Source organism: Mastomys coucha, unplaced genomic scaffold, assembly GCF_008632895.1.
Source record: "Mastomys coucha isolate ucsf_1 unplaced genomic scaffold, UCSF_Mcou_1 pScaffold20, whole genome shotgun sequence".
NCBI classification, from domain to species: Eukaryota; Metazoa; Chordata; class Mammalia; order Rodentia; family Muridae; genus Mastomys; species Mastomys coucha.
Genome location: NW_022196903.1, coordinates 32,945,915 through 32,962,678, shown reverse-complemented (window position 1 = coordinate 32,962,678; position 16,764 = coordinate 32,945,915). Strand labels below are relative to the sequence as shown.

General features: G+C 38.2%; 1 protein-coding gene across 4 annotated transcripts in view; it reads right to left on the bottom strand.

Moving 5' to 3' along the window:
- Nucleotides 1-16,764, bottom strand: part of Trim24 (tripartite motif containing 24) — a 129,115-nt gene that overhangs the window by 57,352 nt on the left and 54,999 nt on the right. For 3 of the 4 annotated variants that reach the window (XM_031381551.1, XM_031381552.1, XM_031381553.1), the window contains exons 2-4: nucleotides 13,558-13,676; nucleotides 7,761-7,908; nucleotides 1,263-1,395 (exon numbers count right to left, since the gene is read on the bottom strand). In XM_031381551.1, coding sequence (XP_031237411.1) covers nucleotides 1,263-1,395; nucleotides 7,761-7,908; nucleotides 13,558-13,676 — 400 coding nt within the window. Of the gene's footprint in view, nucleotides 1-1,262; nucleotides 1,396-7,760; nucleotides 7,909-13,557; nucleotides 13,677-16,696; nucleotides 16,718-16,764 lie in introns of all 4 variants that reach the window. The other variant, XM_031381554.1, reaches the window with a different exon arrangement.

The window sequence follows — 16,764 nt, the reverse complement described above, 5'->3', positions numbered from 1 at the left end:
AGCAACACTGTCTAAACGTTAACTGCTCTGTCAGCCATAACTCCTTATTGGCACAAAAGTCTTGGCCTCCATGAGAATGTACTAGCCCAATTGAAAATGAACAGCTGCCTCGATGGGAAAGTACTGACCCAGCTGAGAACAAATGGCTATTAATCTTGCTGTTAGGTATCCAGCAATCCACTTAGTACCAGCATAGATAAGAACAAATAATTAATACTGCTGATAGGTATGTAACAACCCATTTTGTTATGGAGACCTGCTATAGATTTTGCGGTTAGATATCTAGAAATTCATTCTGCTATGAGATCAGATATCTATGGGTCCTGTAGACAAGTGCTTAACTCCCAGTCTAGTTAGACCAAAATAGCTATGCATCACACAGACAACCTGAACTTTTTACCTAGCCAATTTTCTGGTCCTGAGAGCACCTGCAATCCCTGCGACCCTTTTGGCAGCTTGATCAGGCTCCTTGACTTGCTGTTATTTTTTGCATTCCTTGTCCGGCTTTCTCTTCCAGGTAATCCCCTAGTCTCTGCTAGATCACCCCTGTGAGCGCAGCGGGGCACAATGGGAGCAGGATAAGTGTACAACAAAGACATGTTCCTAAGGAAGTCCCCAGTCCCTAAATCCTGACTAGTGGAATAGCTTGGCACACATATTTATGGATTTTAGGCTTAAAAGCTCTGCAGGATCCTAGCTTGGGGTTGAAATCAGCTCCCAAGTCTGGTCTGCAGCCCTGATGAATCAGTCCTAGGGCAAATGATGAAAAATATCTCTGTCTGACTGATACTGGTGTTCATGTGGTTTGTGGGGCGTCTCCTGGACATTCTCATTTTTTGACACTAGCAACTAATATCTTGTTATTTAAAAAAAAAAAAAAAAACAACTGTAAGAAATTGATTCTCAATGTGGACTGATTTTGGCCCATAGGACATTTGGTAATATCTTAAATATTTTAAAATTGCTTTTAGCTGTACAGAGGAGTATAGGGTACAACTAGTATTCAACTAGGATGCTGCTAAACACTATACAATGCATACCATTCCTTCAATGTACTGACCAGACCAAAATATAAAAAAAAAACAACACAAAACCAACAACTGCCCCCCCAAAAAATCCTGAAATTGAGAAACCCCTTTGTAAGCCAGTATACATCTGTCCAAAAAAACACATTCAAATTGCCATTTAGCTGAAGCAGTAGTCGTCTGTAAGCCACATGAAAGGTACGCTGCAGATCTGAAGATAACAAAAGATGCTGGTACCTGTGCTCTTTGTGTTCTAACAACTGGCAGTCTCGACATGTCAGCTTATCGCATGTTTCACAGTAAAGTTTCAACTGCTCTTTTTTATGGAAGGGACAAAACACTGGTCGCTGACTAGTCACACCAACTGCCTCTGCAAAAAAACAATAGAAAGAAGAAAGAAAATTACTGTCATTGAATAGTAAATCATTAGTGTTCCATTTTGACTTAATTCCACTGATACTAGAGAACTACCTTTCTTTCATCTATACACTTAATTACTACTGCACTACAGATTTTGAAATATTAAGTATTTTCAAGGCTGGTAGCTAAAGGCATATGCCTCCAAAGCTGATGAACTAAGTTCAAACCCCGGGATCCACATAGTGGTAGAAGAACCAACTCCCACAAGATGTCTCCTGCTGGGTCCAGGAGAGCTGTGGAAGGGATGGTGTGACAGGGCTCCAGCCCTGGAGAAGAGCCAGCGGGACATAGGTCTCTTTAAGTGCTGATGGTGGCTGAGTCATAGGGCTTGTTTGCATAATAATGTACATATTTTACTCAGGTCCTTCTTTTAGGAATATGTTCCCTGCCAAGGTTAATAATGGACTCTGTGATAATCAGAAACAGCATGACTCTGAGAAGTGAATAACCTTCAGCAAAAATGATGAGGCTGTGACCTTCAGGACAGCCCTTAAGGCTGTTGGAAAGAATTCTGAAAACATGAGTTCAAAAATACTGTTCTTTACAGGATTTCTCAACTATTCAAAATATAAGGATGCAATAGGAATTGTATGAGGGGCTTCACAGACCTGAAAGAACAGAGAGAGCTATACTAATGAGTTAGCATAGTTAGAAAAATATTAAAGGAGACATGATTTTATCAATAGAGGGAAAACCCTGGATCACCAAAGTGAAAGGAATAGTTACAAAACAAGGCTCAGATAGATGGTTATATAATATTAGTGGTAAAATGGTGGTCCTCCTGCACAGAACCCATCAAAAACTAAATTTGATCTAGATATTCTACTCCCTAAAATGTGTAACCAATCCAAATAGAGGTTGGGAAAGAGATAAAAAGTCTAGTATCAAGAAAAAAAAAATGATGGCTTAATGATATTCCTACTTTCTTGGATCGCTTAATACTTTCCAATAATAAGCATCTGAGTTACTGAGATGAAAAAGGAAAATCCAAAGATTAAAAGAATATATTGAGGTAGCTAAGAATTATAAAAATGAGTTTCAAGGCTGCTTGCATCAGCACAAAAAAGAACTCACTAAATTGAAAAAATATGAAAAATGTTATGCTAAAGCTAATTTTCTCCCATAAAATAGCCTCTATTGCTAGACTTGGCAACCACAAGTACCCAGTGAACTGCACAAGACTTGTGATGTTAAAAAACTTACTTGCTGTCTGGTTCATTTGCCTTGAATGTGCTCTGTATTTTAGTTTCTAAAAGTCAAGAGGCTAAGGTCATAAAATGCTGATGGAATGATCAAAAGGGAACCTGGGGTAAATGATTAAACTGATATGCAATTTCTAAGGAAGTAGCTTTATAAAAGACTGGGCTTTGTTCTGCAAGAAAGAGCTCTCTAGAGTAGATCACAGAGCTGTCAGCTTGCCTCCATCCCTGATTCGGGAGTCATTCTTCCTCTGCTCCCATTTGCCCCTCTTCCTCAGGTCCCTTTCTCAAGCTGAGGCTGGAACTAGATAGTCTCCCACAAGGTGCCCACACATATATAAATACACAGAATAAATACAATTGGAAAAAAGAAAAAGTCTCACAAAACACTTCAAGCATTTCTTAAGGAAAATGGATAAGATTTTTTACTTTAAAGAAGGAGTAATTTAAACATATATGTAATGGCAAAAAAAGAGAGAATCATATAATTAAAAAGTCTTAAGATAGCCCCTACGAGTATAAACTAACAGAATTTTTTCTATATGAGACAGGAGGATCAAAATGTGTAGACCAAGACTGGAAAGGTAGCTCAGCAATGAAAAGTACTTGCTAATCCTTCTGAATACCTCAGTTCCATCCTTGCACCCCAGGCAGTACACAAGCCTCTTTAACTCCACTGCCATGGATATTCATGGATATTCTTAATGGTCTGCCCATGTACCAGGTTCTAAAGTGGTGGTTGGTACACAGACCTACACAAGGCAAAAACCCCTATATACTATATACATAATAGAATAACTTTCTTAAAAAATTGTAGACTGTCCTGGACTGCTTCCATAAACTTGCTCTCATGAATGGGGTCGTAGTTGAGTTGCACGTCTGTTATATACTCACATACTACTTCTTATGAGATAGCTGTATTTTTCATTGGTGAATCTCTTCCCCCTCAGCTCTAGGAATTAAACCTAGAGCTTTACATAAGCTAACCAAATATTTTCACACTGAGTAGAGCCCCAACTATGTTTAGTTTTGTGAGGAGATTGGTCAAATTTATACCCCCATCAATACTATAACTGTTTTTTTCTCCCTCTATCCTTGGGAGATCATTTTTTTTTTTTTTTAAATTATAGCCATTCTGACTGGAATGAGATAAAATATAAACGTAATTTCATTTACATTTTCCTGATGATGTAGGCTGCTGGACATTTTCTTACATATTTTCTGTCTACTTGTAGTTCTTTTATTGACCAGATTATATATGTATGAGGAGAGTACTTTGATGTCTAACTTTTTTAGTTCATATATTCTAAACTATTTATGTGTGTTCATGTGTGTTTAGGTACATACATGTACAGTGCATGTGTAAGCAAGTGAGCATGGGTATATAGATAAACCTCAGGTGTCATTTCTTAAAAGTTACCCAACTGTTTTTGAGATGGATTCTAGAACCTAGAGCAACAACAACTAACAAGTGAGGCTACTTGGTCAATACGCCTCAGGAATTGGCAAATGTCTGTATACCCATTCCCTGATGCTCCATCACTCACCCAGACTACAAACAAGAATATTCATGCTTGGCTTTTTAAATGTGGATATTAGTGACTAAATAGGTCCTTATTCTTATAAAGCAAGTGCTTTATTAAATCCCATGGCCAATAGTTTGTTAATATTTTTTTTGGCCTATTTTGTTCCTTTTGAGAGGCTGGAGAGATGCCTTAGCAGTCAAGATCACTTACTGCTCTTACAAAGGACCTCATTCGGTTGGGTTCCCAGCACCCACATCAAGTGGCCCAAAATTGCCCATTGCTGTAGTTCTAGCTTATACATTTTCTTCTGACCTCTGTAGGCACTGCATGGGTGAGGAAAATGCAGGCACAAAAGCAGGCACTTACACATTCACAATTTCAAATATAATAATAATAATAATAATAATTTATTATTATATATTATATATATTATCATATATTAAACTATATAATATATTATATATAATATATACTATATAATATATTATATATAATATATATAATAATATATATAATAATATATATTATATATATATTATCATTATTATTATTATTATTATTATTATTATTATTATTATTGTTATTATTATTAAGATGACATTTGTTGCTGGGTAGTGGTGATGGTGCAGATTAATCCCCACACTTGGCAGACAGAGGTAGATAGATCTCTGAATTCAAGACCAGCCTGCTGTACAGAGTGAGTTCCAGGAGAGCCAGGGATACAAGGAAACACTATCTCAAACAAAACAAAACAACAACAAAAAAGATGAGGCTTGTTTATTATTTGTGATACTAGGAATTGAACTCAAGGACTTGGCAAACATTCTATCATCAAGCTACATTCCCAGCTCTAAAAATGAATCTTTGTTTAAACAGATTTTTTTGTTTGAAAAAAAAATGCACGAACCTACATTTTTGGGTCTAAACGTAGAGTTTATGGCTTCTTTTTTTTTTTTTTAAGTTTTTTTTCCCCCATAATAGGTAAACTTTACTAAATTTAAATACTAGAGACACCTAAAATATTTACATGATTTTAAATTTTTAGAAAAACCTTAGAAGTAACAAGAATGGGAAACTGAGTTAATAGACTTATTTTTAACACAAGTTAATGAAAAGTTGACAATAAAAAGCAGCAAAAGCAAAGAACTGGCAAAAACGTCCTTCTTTCCTTTAAAGAATTCTTACAGGTGCTGGGGAAGACAGCCTTGCTGAGGGTTTGACTTGCAGACATGAAGCCCTGGGTTCAATCCCTATCGCTTCACAGACAGGGCATGGTGGCACAGGCCACAACTACCCACCACCTGAGAGGTGAAGGGAAGGAGCATCAAAAGCGTGAGATGATTCTTCACTATAGCCAATTCTTGAGTTCATAATAGTCACACTAATATATCAGTCATTCACAGAACTACCAATGTAGAAAGCGAGTAAATACAGAAGCCCAAGCTCTTCAAGATCAGAACATCTTAAATTCAACTGAAAGGGATAAGCTATAATTCAGACTTTAAGCACTTATCCTGCCCTAATAATTAAAAACCAAACCAAACCAAACCAAACCAAAGCAAAAAACCCAAAAAAACAAAAAACAAAACAAAACCAAAAAACCAAAAAAAACCTTTGTTGTTTTTTTGAGATTGGTCTCACTCAATTATCCAGCTCTGGCTGTCATAGAACTTGCTATATAGGCCAGGCTGGCCTCAAACTCCCAGTGATCCACCAGCCTCTTCCTCTTGAGTGCTACGATTAAAGGAGTGCATCACTACACCCATCTTTAGTAATAGAAATTTAAAATAAAATTAGGATAACTGAAGAGAAACATGTTTGATGGACTAAAAGGTAATGGTATAAATAACTGGGTAAATATATTCAAAGAGCTATTTCTATAGACAAAAATAAAACCAAACTAACTGTATAAGTTAAAAAGAAAATAGTAAAAATTTATAAAACTCACAATGAAAATAGAAAAATAACCATAGAAAATTTTGGTAGTTGCTACAGTTTGGATATAAAACATTCCCTCCCCCTCCCCCAAAACTCCCTGTTTTGTCCTCAGCTGTTGAGCTAATCACTAAAGTGACCAGATTATGAATGGCTATCTGTACCCTAGACTACGGGACTGATCCACTCTGCCTCCTCCTCTCAATTGCTGGGACTATAGGCATGTGCAACCAAAGATAATTCAGAGACTGTTGCTTCATTTTAAGTACCCATCCATAGCCATACTGTAAAAGTTTTGTTATTACTATTCTATTTCTATACTTACCAGTCCAACAATTCCACTCTAATCACTCTTACTATACATTTACTATATTGGCTATATTAGTAATCCCTTTATCAGTTATAGCCAATAGTCACCCTATTAACCAACACTTTGTACCTCCATTTGTCAGTTAAAATCCAAAACTGTTCAACATGTCTTTATATAAATTTCCTATATTGTTCCATTTCTACAATACCTGCCCAGCTAACCCAACCCTATCCATATCCCATTTTCTATACCAATATCCAGAATGCCAAGACCCTGTAGAGAAAGTTTTATGGTCTATACTTCAAATGAAACATTGATACTACCAAGCAACTCTTCAATTTCTATAGCTAGAGCTCTTTCAACTGGAGTTATTAGGCCTCGAACTTAAATCCCTAAATCTGAGGCTGCTACTCTTTGTAAGTATTCCAACAGAATTTGGTAGCCCAACTCTCATTATTTATTTGCTTATATTCTTTTTAGATACTCCTGTTGTACAAGAGGCATTTGCATTTTCTTTTCTAGTACTTAGCAAAATCTAGAATATAAAGGAGGTACTGATTTGACTCAAGGGCAAACATGAGAAAAAGAAAATCTTAAGGAAAAACCCAATGATAGAACTCTTAAACCATTATGTTAAGTGGGAGGCTGGAAAGCTGGCTTACTTTTAAGAATACTTGTGATGGACGAGCTTGCTCAAGCTTAAGGATGGAAGCCATTTTGTTATAAGGTCAGAACAAGTTCATTGCTGTTTGCTGCAAAATTCAAATTGACTGTGCTTTAACCTGCTTCCAGGATGTGACAACACCCTATGGAGTTGGGCTCTGACAAGTTAAGATGTTCTGTCAAATAATCATGAAATGTTCAGCCAAATTGCTAATATAATCAAAAATCCTCTAGAAATCCCCAACCCTTGAAAACACCCTAGTCTTGCAGGGTTTCTCTGGGCTATATAAATTTCATCCCCTCTTTAGGAAGGTAACACCTGTCTGAGAGATAATAAAGCTTGCATAATTCAACCAAAGAATTTATTTACGTAATGGTCTTCACTCTTAGTCAGTGAGATTTACAAAAGCAAAGTTTTATTTCCCTTCTGATTACACCAAATTGAATTTACAGAACCAAGAGAGTTGGGAATATAAATTAAAGCAATATTCAATATGTAATTCATACTTATAATACCTCTAAGTACAGTTTCCAAATAGAGTGTTGACTTGTTTGATTCAAAAAGTGTATTTTAAAGTACATGTACTATTTACAGCTATATCAAAATAAGTCAGTATAGTAAATGTACAATTACAGTTGCAGAGAGACAGAAAGACAAGGGCGGAAAAACCTGATTCATTACCTGGAGATACTTCTTCTTTCTGCCTGACTGTGTGGTCTTTTGTGAACTTCACCCTCTGGTGAGCTCTAATACATGTCTTGCAGAGCCATTCAACACACTCTACACAAAACCCATTAGCTTCTGCATTGTCTTCACAGCTTGTACATACCTAACAATAAAAGAATCTGGTCACATAAATTGTTGAAAAAAATTAAAAAGAATGAAACACTAACCAAATAGACTATCAGTTTTCTTATATTGTCTTAAGTTAAAATTATAGTATGCATTAAACTATATGTATTTTAAAATGAATATATTATCCATAAGAATCGTCTTTTTAGACAAGGTCTCACTATGCAGTCTTGGCTAACCTGAGACTCACTATTTATTTAGACTAGGCTGGAATTAACTCATAAGACACCTGACTGTTTCTGTTTCTAGGATAAAAGCAACACTAGACTGGACAAAGATTATTTAAGCACATTTCTTCTCCTTAGATTGATATACTAGACATTCCAGGCACTAGGCAAATGATATATGTAAAAATCATTTCAAGTGGTTTAGGAGATGGCTCCAGTGTTAAGAGCATAAACTGTTCTCATAGATGATCAGTGTTTGGTTCCCAGCACCCACACGATCACTTACAACCATCTGTAACTCCTGTTTCAGGAGATCTGACATCCTCTTCTGGCTTCTGTGAGCACCAGACATATACATGGTGTACATATATACATACAAACATTCATACATACACAATAAAAACAAATAATAAAACAAAAATCAATTAAATCTTAAAAAAGGAAAAGAATTGGAGTGATGGGTCAGCAGTTATGAGCACTTGCTGCTCTCATATAGAACACTGGATTCAGGTCCTCACACTCAAATGGCAGCTGATGACCATCTGCAACCCCAATTAGAGTGACTTAAATGCTCTCTTCTGATCTTGGAAGAAGACACCAGGAACGCTTGTGATATGTTATGCATGCATATATGTTGGCAAAAACACTTAAAATAAAGCAAAAATAAATATTAGAAAATTAATTTTAAGTCCAGTTTTCTGCCTAATTCAGTATACTAGTCATTCCAAGTACTAGGCTAGGTACTGAGTGTACAATGATATGGAAAAGTACACATAAGTCTCTGTCCTTATAGTGCTAACAATCCTCTTAAATGGAAGAACAAGTGAAAATTCAAGTTATCCTACTAGTTAGGTAAATGGTTATTAGCTGGATTTTTTTGTTGACTTGAAAAAAATCTAGAAACATCTGGAAACAGATTATTTTAGTTTTCTGTGTATGGGTATTTTGCCTACAAGGATGTCTGTGCAGGACATATGTGCAGTGCCTATGGAGTTCAAAAGACAGTATCTGATCCTCGGGAACTAGAGTCACAAGTGGTTGTAAGCCGCCATGTGGATGCTGGAAACAGAACCCAAGTCTCCTGGAAGAGCAAACCACTAAGCCATCGCTCTAGCCTGGGAAGAAGATACCTCCATAAGATTAATATCTGGAGAGCTATTTCAGTGGTTGGGAGTGCTGGCTGCTCTTGACCTGGGTTCATTTATGGCACCCATGTGGCAATTTAGGCTTGTCTGTAGTTCTGGAGGATCCAGGGCCTGAGTGGGCACTGCATGCACATGATACATGGACATGCATGCAGGCTAGGAGCCCAAACACATAAAAGAAGACATAAAAGAAAAAAGAAGAAGAAAAAGAAAGAAAAGGGACTGGCATGTAGACAAGTCTTCGGGTGTTAAGGATTGATGTAGGAGGAGCCAACTGACTACGGGCAGGGAAACCTCTGGGTAGGTGGCTTTGGGTTACATAAGCAGGTTGAACAATCCATGCATGGAGAGCAAACTAGTATGCAGCATTCCTTCATAGCCTCTGCTTCAGTTCTTGCCTCCAGGACGCAGCCTTGAATTTTTGCTATGACTTCCTTTGATAGTGAACTGTGATGTAGAATTTCAAGCTGAAATAAACCTTTTCCTTCCCAAGTTACTCTGGGTCATAGTGTTTCACCTAGAAACCCTAACTTCAACAATGGTCTTGAACAGGATACAGAACTCATCATTAAAATGAAGATAATGATACAAATCTTAAAGATATATTTATGTATTTTATGTGTATGGGTACTTTGCAAGTATGTCTGCACACCAGAGAATGGCATCAAATAGGTGTGAGCTGCCATGTGGGTGCTGGGAATTGAACATAGAACCTTCAGAAGTGCAGTAAGTGTTCTTAATCACTGAGACATCTCTCCAGCCCCAAGGATACATGTTTATTGAGTTCTTCTCAACCTCAGGAAATAGAGGAGGTTGTAGGAATCCTCCAGAATACACCAGAGACCTGGGAGATGACACACTTTCAGGAATCAAAGGGAGGGACCCTAGGTGAAATGCTTCCACAATAGGGAGAGGGAACTTATAGAGCTCACCTCCAGCAGGAAGACAGCGCATCAAGTGAAGGATGGGGTTGCCATCCCACAGTCACATCTCTGACCTATAACTGTTCCTGTCTGAAAGAATTACAGGGATGGAAATGGAGAGGAGTCTGAGGAAAAGAAGGTCCAGCAACAGGCCCAAAGTGGGATCCAGCTCAACCGGAGGTCCCAAGGCCTAACACTATTACTGAGGCTACAGAACACTCACAAAAAGGAACCTATCATGACTGCCCTCTGAAAGACCCAACGACCCAACAAGAAGCTGAAAGAGTCAGATGCAGATATTTGTACCCAACCAATGGACAGAATCAGCTGACCCCTGTTGTTGAATTAGGGAAGGCTGAAAGAAGCTGAGGAGAAGGGCGATCCTGTAGGAGGACAAGCAGTCTCAATCTGGACCCTCGAGATCTCTCAAACACTGGACAGTATACCCCAGCTGATATGAGGGCCCCAACACACATACAGTAGAGGACTGCTGGATTCATTCAGACATGATGTACCTAAGTCTCAAGAGACTGGAGGCCCCAGGGAATTTAGAGGTTGGGGGGTGGGGGTGGGGGATGGGGACATCCTTATGGAGACAGGGTTGGGGAGGAGGTGTGGGATGTGGAGCAGTCGGATGGTGGATGGAGGGGCGGGGAATGGAATATGGAGTGTAAAAAATAAATTAATTTAATTAAAAAAAATCAATGGGAAAGGCACATTATTGCAATGATCACCGCTATTAAGAAGATCCAATACAGGAAATGTACAAAAAGTTGTTGGTGCTTATGAGAGGACACACAGAAGCAAGCTCTTTCTACTTCATCAGCACCAAGCTATGAGAGCTACTAGATGGGAATCATGTAGTCAAAGAATAGCACCAGCAGAAAAAAGCGAGAGCATGGCTGCTTTAAAGAACTGAAAGCAAGCAAGCAGCACAACATGAGGAAGACTGTAAGAGAAGGAGCATGTGGCAAGACAGGCAGGGGTCAGATCAAGTAAGGCCACATGACAATGTTGGTCTTTGTCTGAAGAGAAAAGAAAGGTATAGGCAGATATATTCTTAAAAGCATTAGTACTGGGCTGGAGAGATGGCTCAGCGGTTAAGAGAACTGACTGCTCTTCCAAAGGTCCTGAGTTCAAATCCCAGCAACCACATGGTGGCTCACAACCATCCGTAATGAGATTTGACACCCTCTTCTGGTGTGTCTGAAGATAGCTACAGTGTACTTATATATAATAAGAAATCAATCTTTAAAAAGAAAAGCATTATTACTGCAATGCAAAGGACAGATTAGAGAAGTAGAAAGCGGTTCTACACAAGGTAATTTGTGTAGGGTTAGCGGAAGTGAGGAAGAGAACAGAATGGGACATTTACAAAGTAAAGCACGCTTGGAGAGTGCACCGGTACAGAAGTGTCTAGTAGACACACACAGCTGGTAGTCAGTGAAGACAATAGCAATACTAACTACCTTTGTAGCTGGAAACAAACAAACAAATCACATAATTCAGAAGTTGCCAAATTTCCAAATATCTGGTATTTCTAGGAACCAAAAACCTGACTTTCTTAGGGGCTTATCATCATCACCTTTTCTTACACTGCTTGTAAGCGCTTGCCAGTGCTATACGTATTTGCCAGTCCTCTGTGCTTTCCCACTTGGGATCCCATCTGCCATGTCTCTTCCTGTGATTCTGTAGATTTATGCTAGATCCAGGGATAGCCTTAAGTTCAACTTTCATGTCTATAAGGATGGCACTTAAATTTCTATCTTCCACTGAAGGCAACAAAAAGGAGGAATGACTTATATGCACTGTTCCAGATCTCTGGTAAATCAAACAAAATATAAGATGCAAAACAGAAGCAAGATATGGTAACACTTGTCAACCTGAGAGAGAAGCAAGAGGACTGTGAGTTCAAGGCCACCCTGGGAAACACTGCAAGAACCTATTCCAAAACAACAACAACAACAACAACAACAACAAATCAAAAACAAAAACAAAGCAGCAATGCAGGAAATAAGCACCTCCGAGAGGCCTAGAGAAACCACCAATCACACTGTAGTCTCCACTGTCAGTTTCTGGATTATCCCCCAAGAAAAGGCCATGAGCCCAGGGTTTCCTGTACAACACATACTAACCCTGAGGTAAACCCAAAGCCAATTCCATTATTTAAAGCTGGTTTCACAAGGAAATAGTTTGTCCCCTGAAGCAAGCCTAATGTGGCCTTTGGGGAGCAATGTGGAGACTGCTAAAACAACCATACTTTAATTAGTATTAACTAAGTTCTTTTATAAGTAAAACAAGCCCTAAATCCCGCTGGAACAAACAAGGTGAAAATGAAAGAAGTGGGAAGAAAGCACAGAAACCAGTCACACAATAGACAAAATTAATAATGCTTTCTAACTAGACTTAGTCTATCTATGAGACAACGAACCAAAAGTTGTATGCACACAAATTTTCTACTCTTGGTACATGCAAAAGAATTCACCTTAGCAGGGCCATAGCATGACAGAAAACCACAGATTCTCCCTAGAGGTAAAAGAATCTACACTTAGGCTTGAAATAGTGAAAAAGAAAAGATAATGTTGTGCATTTAAATTCAGCACCTTGGACAATGCTACTAAACAAAGCTTTCAGAGCACTCCACTCCAACAGGACTTTCTTAAACATGTAAAGCCCTAGGGATGAGAGACAGCTCAGAATGTAAGGTTGTTTCCTACCTGCCAATGCAAGCCAATGACCTAGAACTGATTCCCAGAATACACAGAAAAACAGAAGAAAACCAACTTTACCAAGCTGTCCTCTGATTTTATTATAGCCATCAAGTATGTAGATAAACGCACACACTAAAAGTAACTGTTAAAATGTAGAAATCTTACTGATCAAAAACAATGTATGCCATTTAAGCAACTATACAGTTTACAAAAGGAGGCTGGAGCTGGAGAGATGGCTCATTGGCTAAAAGCACACTTGTAGCTCTTGCAGGGGTCCCAACACCCTCAAAGGATTCACTACTGTCAGTTCCAGGGGCCTCCACAAGCATTGCACACACACACAGTATACTTACCAGAATACAGATAAAGCACTAATACACATAAAGATAAATCTTTTTTAAAAGGAGTCTAAAGTAACAATTTCAACACCTAGTAACTCAGTACAAAGACATATTAAATATAGTATAATGTTTCTTTCTAGCATACAGAAATATAATGAAAAAATCAGAGTTTCTACATTGGCACTGTTTACTGCTAAGCTCAACTATTCACTATCATATATATACTTAAAAATGATATAATTTTGTATATTGATGTTCTGAAGTTTGGCTATTTAAACAAATTCCTTCAGCATTTAAGCAGCTTCATGGTGGGTGGTGAAGGCTTGAATTTACACTTACCTGATTAGACTTTTCTACTGTACTACTGGGAACCTCAGTGGTGTCCTTCACAAAAAAGTTGTCTATGATGTGTCTCTCAGCACACTCTTGACTGCAAACTGGGCATCGAATGACTCCAACTGGGAAAGACAAAATTGAATTTGAAGTTTAACATACTGAGTACTCCACATCTCATTCACACTTTAACTAGTTGGGGTCTTAGTTTCTAATCTTTTAAAGTTCATATCCTTCTTTCTAAATTCATAAGGAATTTGTGTGTGTATATATGTTGCATACATAGGCATTTTATATATACTAGATATACTAAGTGTTGTACAAGCCCTTTTAATTTTAAGTCACATGCCAATGGCTTCTGTTCTTACTGATCAGCAACCTCTTTATCACTGTTTTCCAAACCTAAGTAGTTTTGTGTTCTTTGTGTATTTGAGATCAGGTGGCGACGAGTCAATCACCATGCACCCAATGTCCCACGTTTTCTATAGAACAAGGGATCTCTCCAGGCCTATGGAATCAGAATTTCTGGAGGAATTACAATCATCTCTTTAAAGGGTCCTCAAGCTATTAAGAAGTATTATTTTACATTTTTCTTGAATAGATGCAAGCTGTTTCTATGAGGAAAAGTTCTTTCTCAGATATACATATAGTATACACAGAGCACTAATGGAAACTTCAACAAGGTCCGCAGGCACTCATGGTCTGAGTGTGACATGTCTCCTGCAGGCTTCATTGGGTGCACCATCTTGTGGGGCTTTGGGAATTTTAGGAGGTAAGGGCTAGTTAAAGGAAATAGGTCAGTGGAGACATGTCTTGAAAACTCACATGTGGTTTCCAGCCCCTCTACTGTTTCCTGACTGCCTGAGGAGAACAGGCTCCTCTAGATGCTCCCTGTGTTACCACGTGCCCAGAGTCAACAGAGCAGAGGGCTACCACGAGCCTACAGAAATGCTTCTTCCCCCTTAAACCGTTTCTATCTAGTATTTTGTCATAGCAGTGAGGAAAGTGACTGATACAAATATATTTTTCAAGTGAAATGCATTACGAACAAACACAAAGAAATCCATAGGCCAACTTTATCTGTGTATATTCAAATATTAAAAATTAAAATATATACATATCCTAGGGCTGGAGAGATGGTTCAGCAGTTTAAAACACTGGCTGCTCTTCCTAAGGTCCTAGGTCCTAGCAACCACATGGTAACTCACAACCATCTATAACACCAGTTCCAAGGGATCCAATGCCCTTTCCTTGGCTTAGTGGGCACTGCACATAAATAGTGTACAGACAGCATATAGGCAACACATACACACAAATTTAAAAATCCATCTGAGATCTCACACGTGTAACAATCTAGAACTGATCCTCAACACTGAAGCACATAAAATTTTTAAGTTTTTTTGTTTTGTTTGTTTTTTTTTTTTTTTAACCATAGTTTTGGACTATGTTCCTCCACAAGAGCTGATGATTATCCAACACAAGCTCTAATAGAGGCATGAGAATCCCCTTTCCAGTTACTGTTCAGGGGTGTCCAAGAGACGACCCAGACAATATGTTACTGGTGATGTCCTTGGTCAGTCCTTACTTGTGAAGACATTATGCATCTTAGACGCAAGACCTGGAAGAAGTGAGCTGCATCTGACTTGAAAGCCTTGTGCTTTCCTAAAACTGGCAGGTGCTATGCAAGCTTCTGAGGGAGAGAGGCCACCAAGTGTCTTACCCAGCTGTAGCCCCTATGAACCATGATAACCTTAAGAGTGCAATAATGGCATACATCTTGGTGATAACCAAGCTTTCCAACTGAACTAAGACCTACTCAACAGGAGGAAAATCCTGCTAAGTACTAGAAACCTAGCCAACTGCCTAGGGTTAGGTGAGGCCATGGCCTTTAGAGGAAAACCCACCACCATCATTTTACTAAAGAAGCACAATTCCAAACTACACTCTAAATATTTATCCTAACACCCTCAGATAAATGTAGCTCTTACCCCTCATCCAAGAAACTTCTTAACAATACCTGGGAGACCAGAAAACCACAACTGGTCAAAAAAACTCAGAGAAAAATGTAATCATGGGTGACCAGGGTAGAGGGGGCAGATTATGAACTAAAGGACCAGAAAATCTGCTGTGAGAATAGTCCTGCTGGAAATGACAAAGCACAATAATATGACTGTCTCAACAAGACCAAGAGTAGTACAGCCTTAATAGATATGCTAATAGAGAAGCCAGATAACAAAGGCAATTAAGGAATGCTGAGGGAGGAGAAATCAGTTTTCCCCTGGGGATGAATCCCCTTAACTGGCTATCTAATACCAAATGGCCAGCCCTAAAATCATATACATACAAGTAACAAACACTAAATGGACTGAGCAGGTTTATTTATATATTGAGGCATAATATATACTAAAGAAAAGAGAGGCTATGATTTCAAGAGAGAGTATGGTAGGGATACATAGGAGACACTAGAGGGAGTAAAGGCAACAGAGAAAATGATATAAATTTAAATTTAAAAACTATTTTGTAATAACAAACTATTAAGTACTTAAGAGTAAATTTTATGAGATATGAGAGATCACTGCTGAGAAAAATGTATTAGAAAACTAATAAAAACACTAAATAATTAAGAAGTCAATACTATACATTCAAGGTTGTTTCTAATTCTTACTAGTATTTTGATGGCAGAACTTATCTATTAAGTAGTGACACTTAACCACTAAGGCATAGGTAAATAATACAGTATTTTTGTAAAAATAAGCAAAAGCAGAACTGAATACGTACAACAGAAACATATATGTATAGATCAATGTGAAACTAGAACTAGCAAGAAAACAGATGAACTCTTCAAGCTGCTGGGGTGGCTACTAATTATCATTCAGGAAAGAGGACATGATTAAATTCTTACTTTACCTGAACTCCCCCAAAATTATGAGTAGATTAAAAATTTTAAATTGGCCAGGCATGCAAGTAGGCAGACACAGGTGCAGCTCATTATCTCAGTAGGCAGACATAGGTGCATCTTTGAAAGACAACCTGGCCTACATACAAAGTAACTTCCAGGACAGCCAAGGGCTACATACATACTGAGACCCTGTCTTAAAGCAAAACATCAACTTTAGAATTTGGCTGGTGAGACAGCTCAATGGACAGAGGTGCTCATCACCAGTGACTGTTGGGAACCATGAGAGACCTAAGATAAACATCCTGCCAACGACT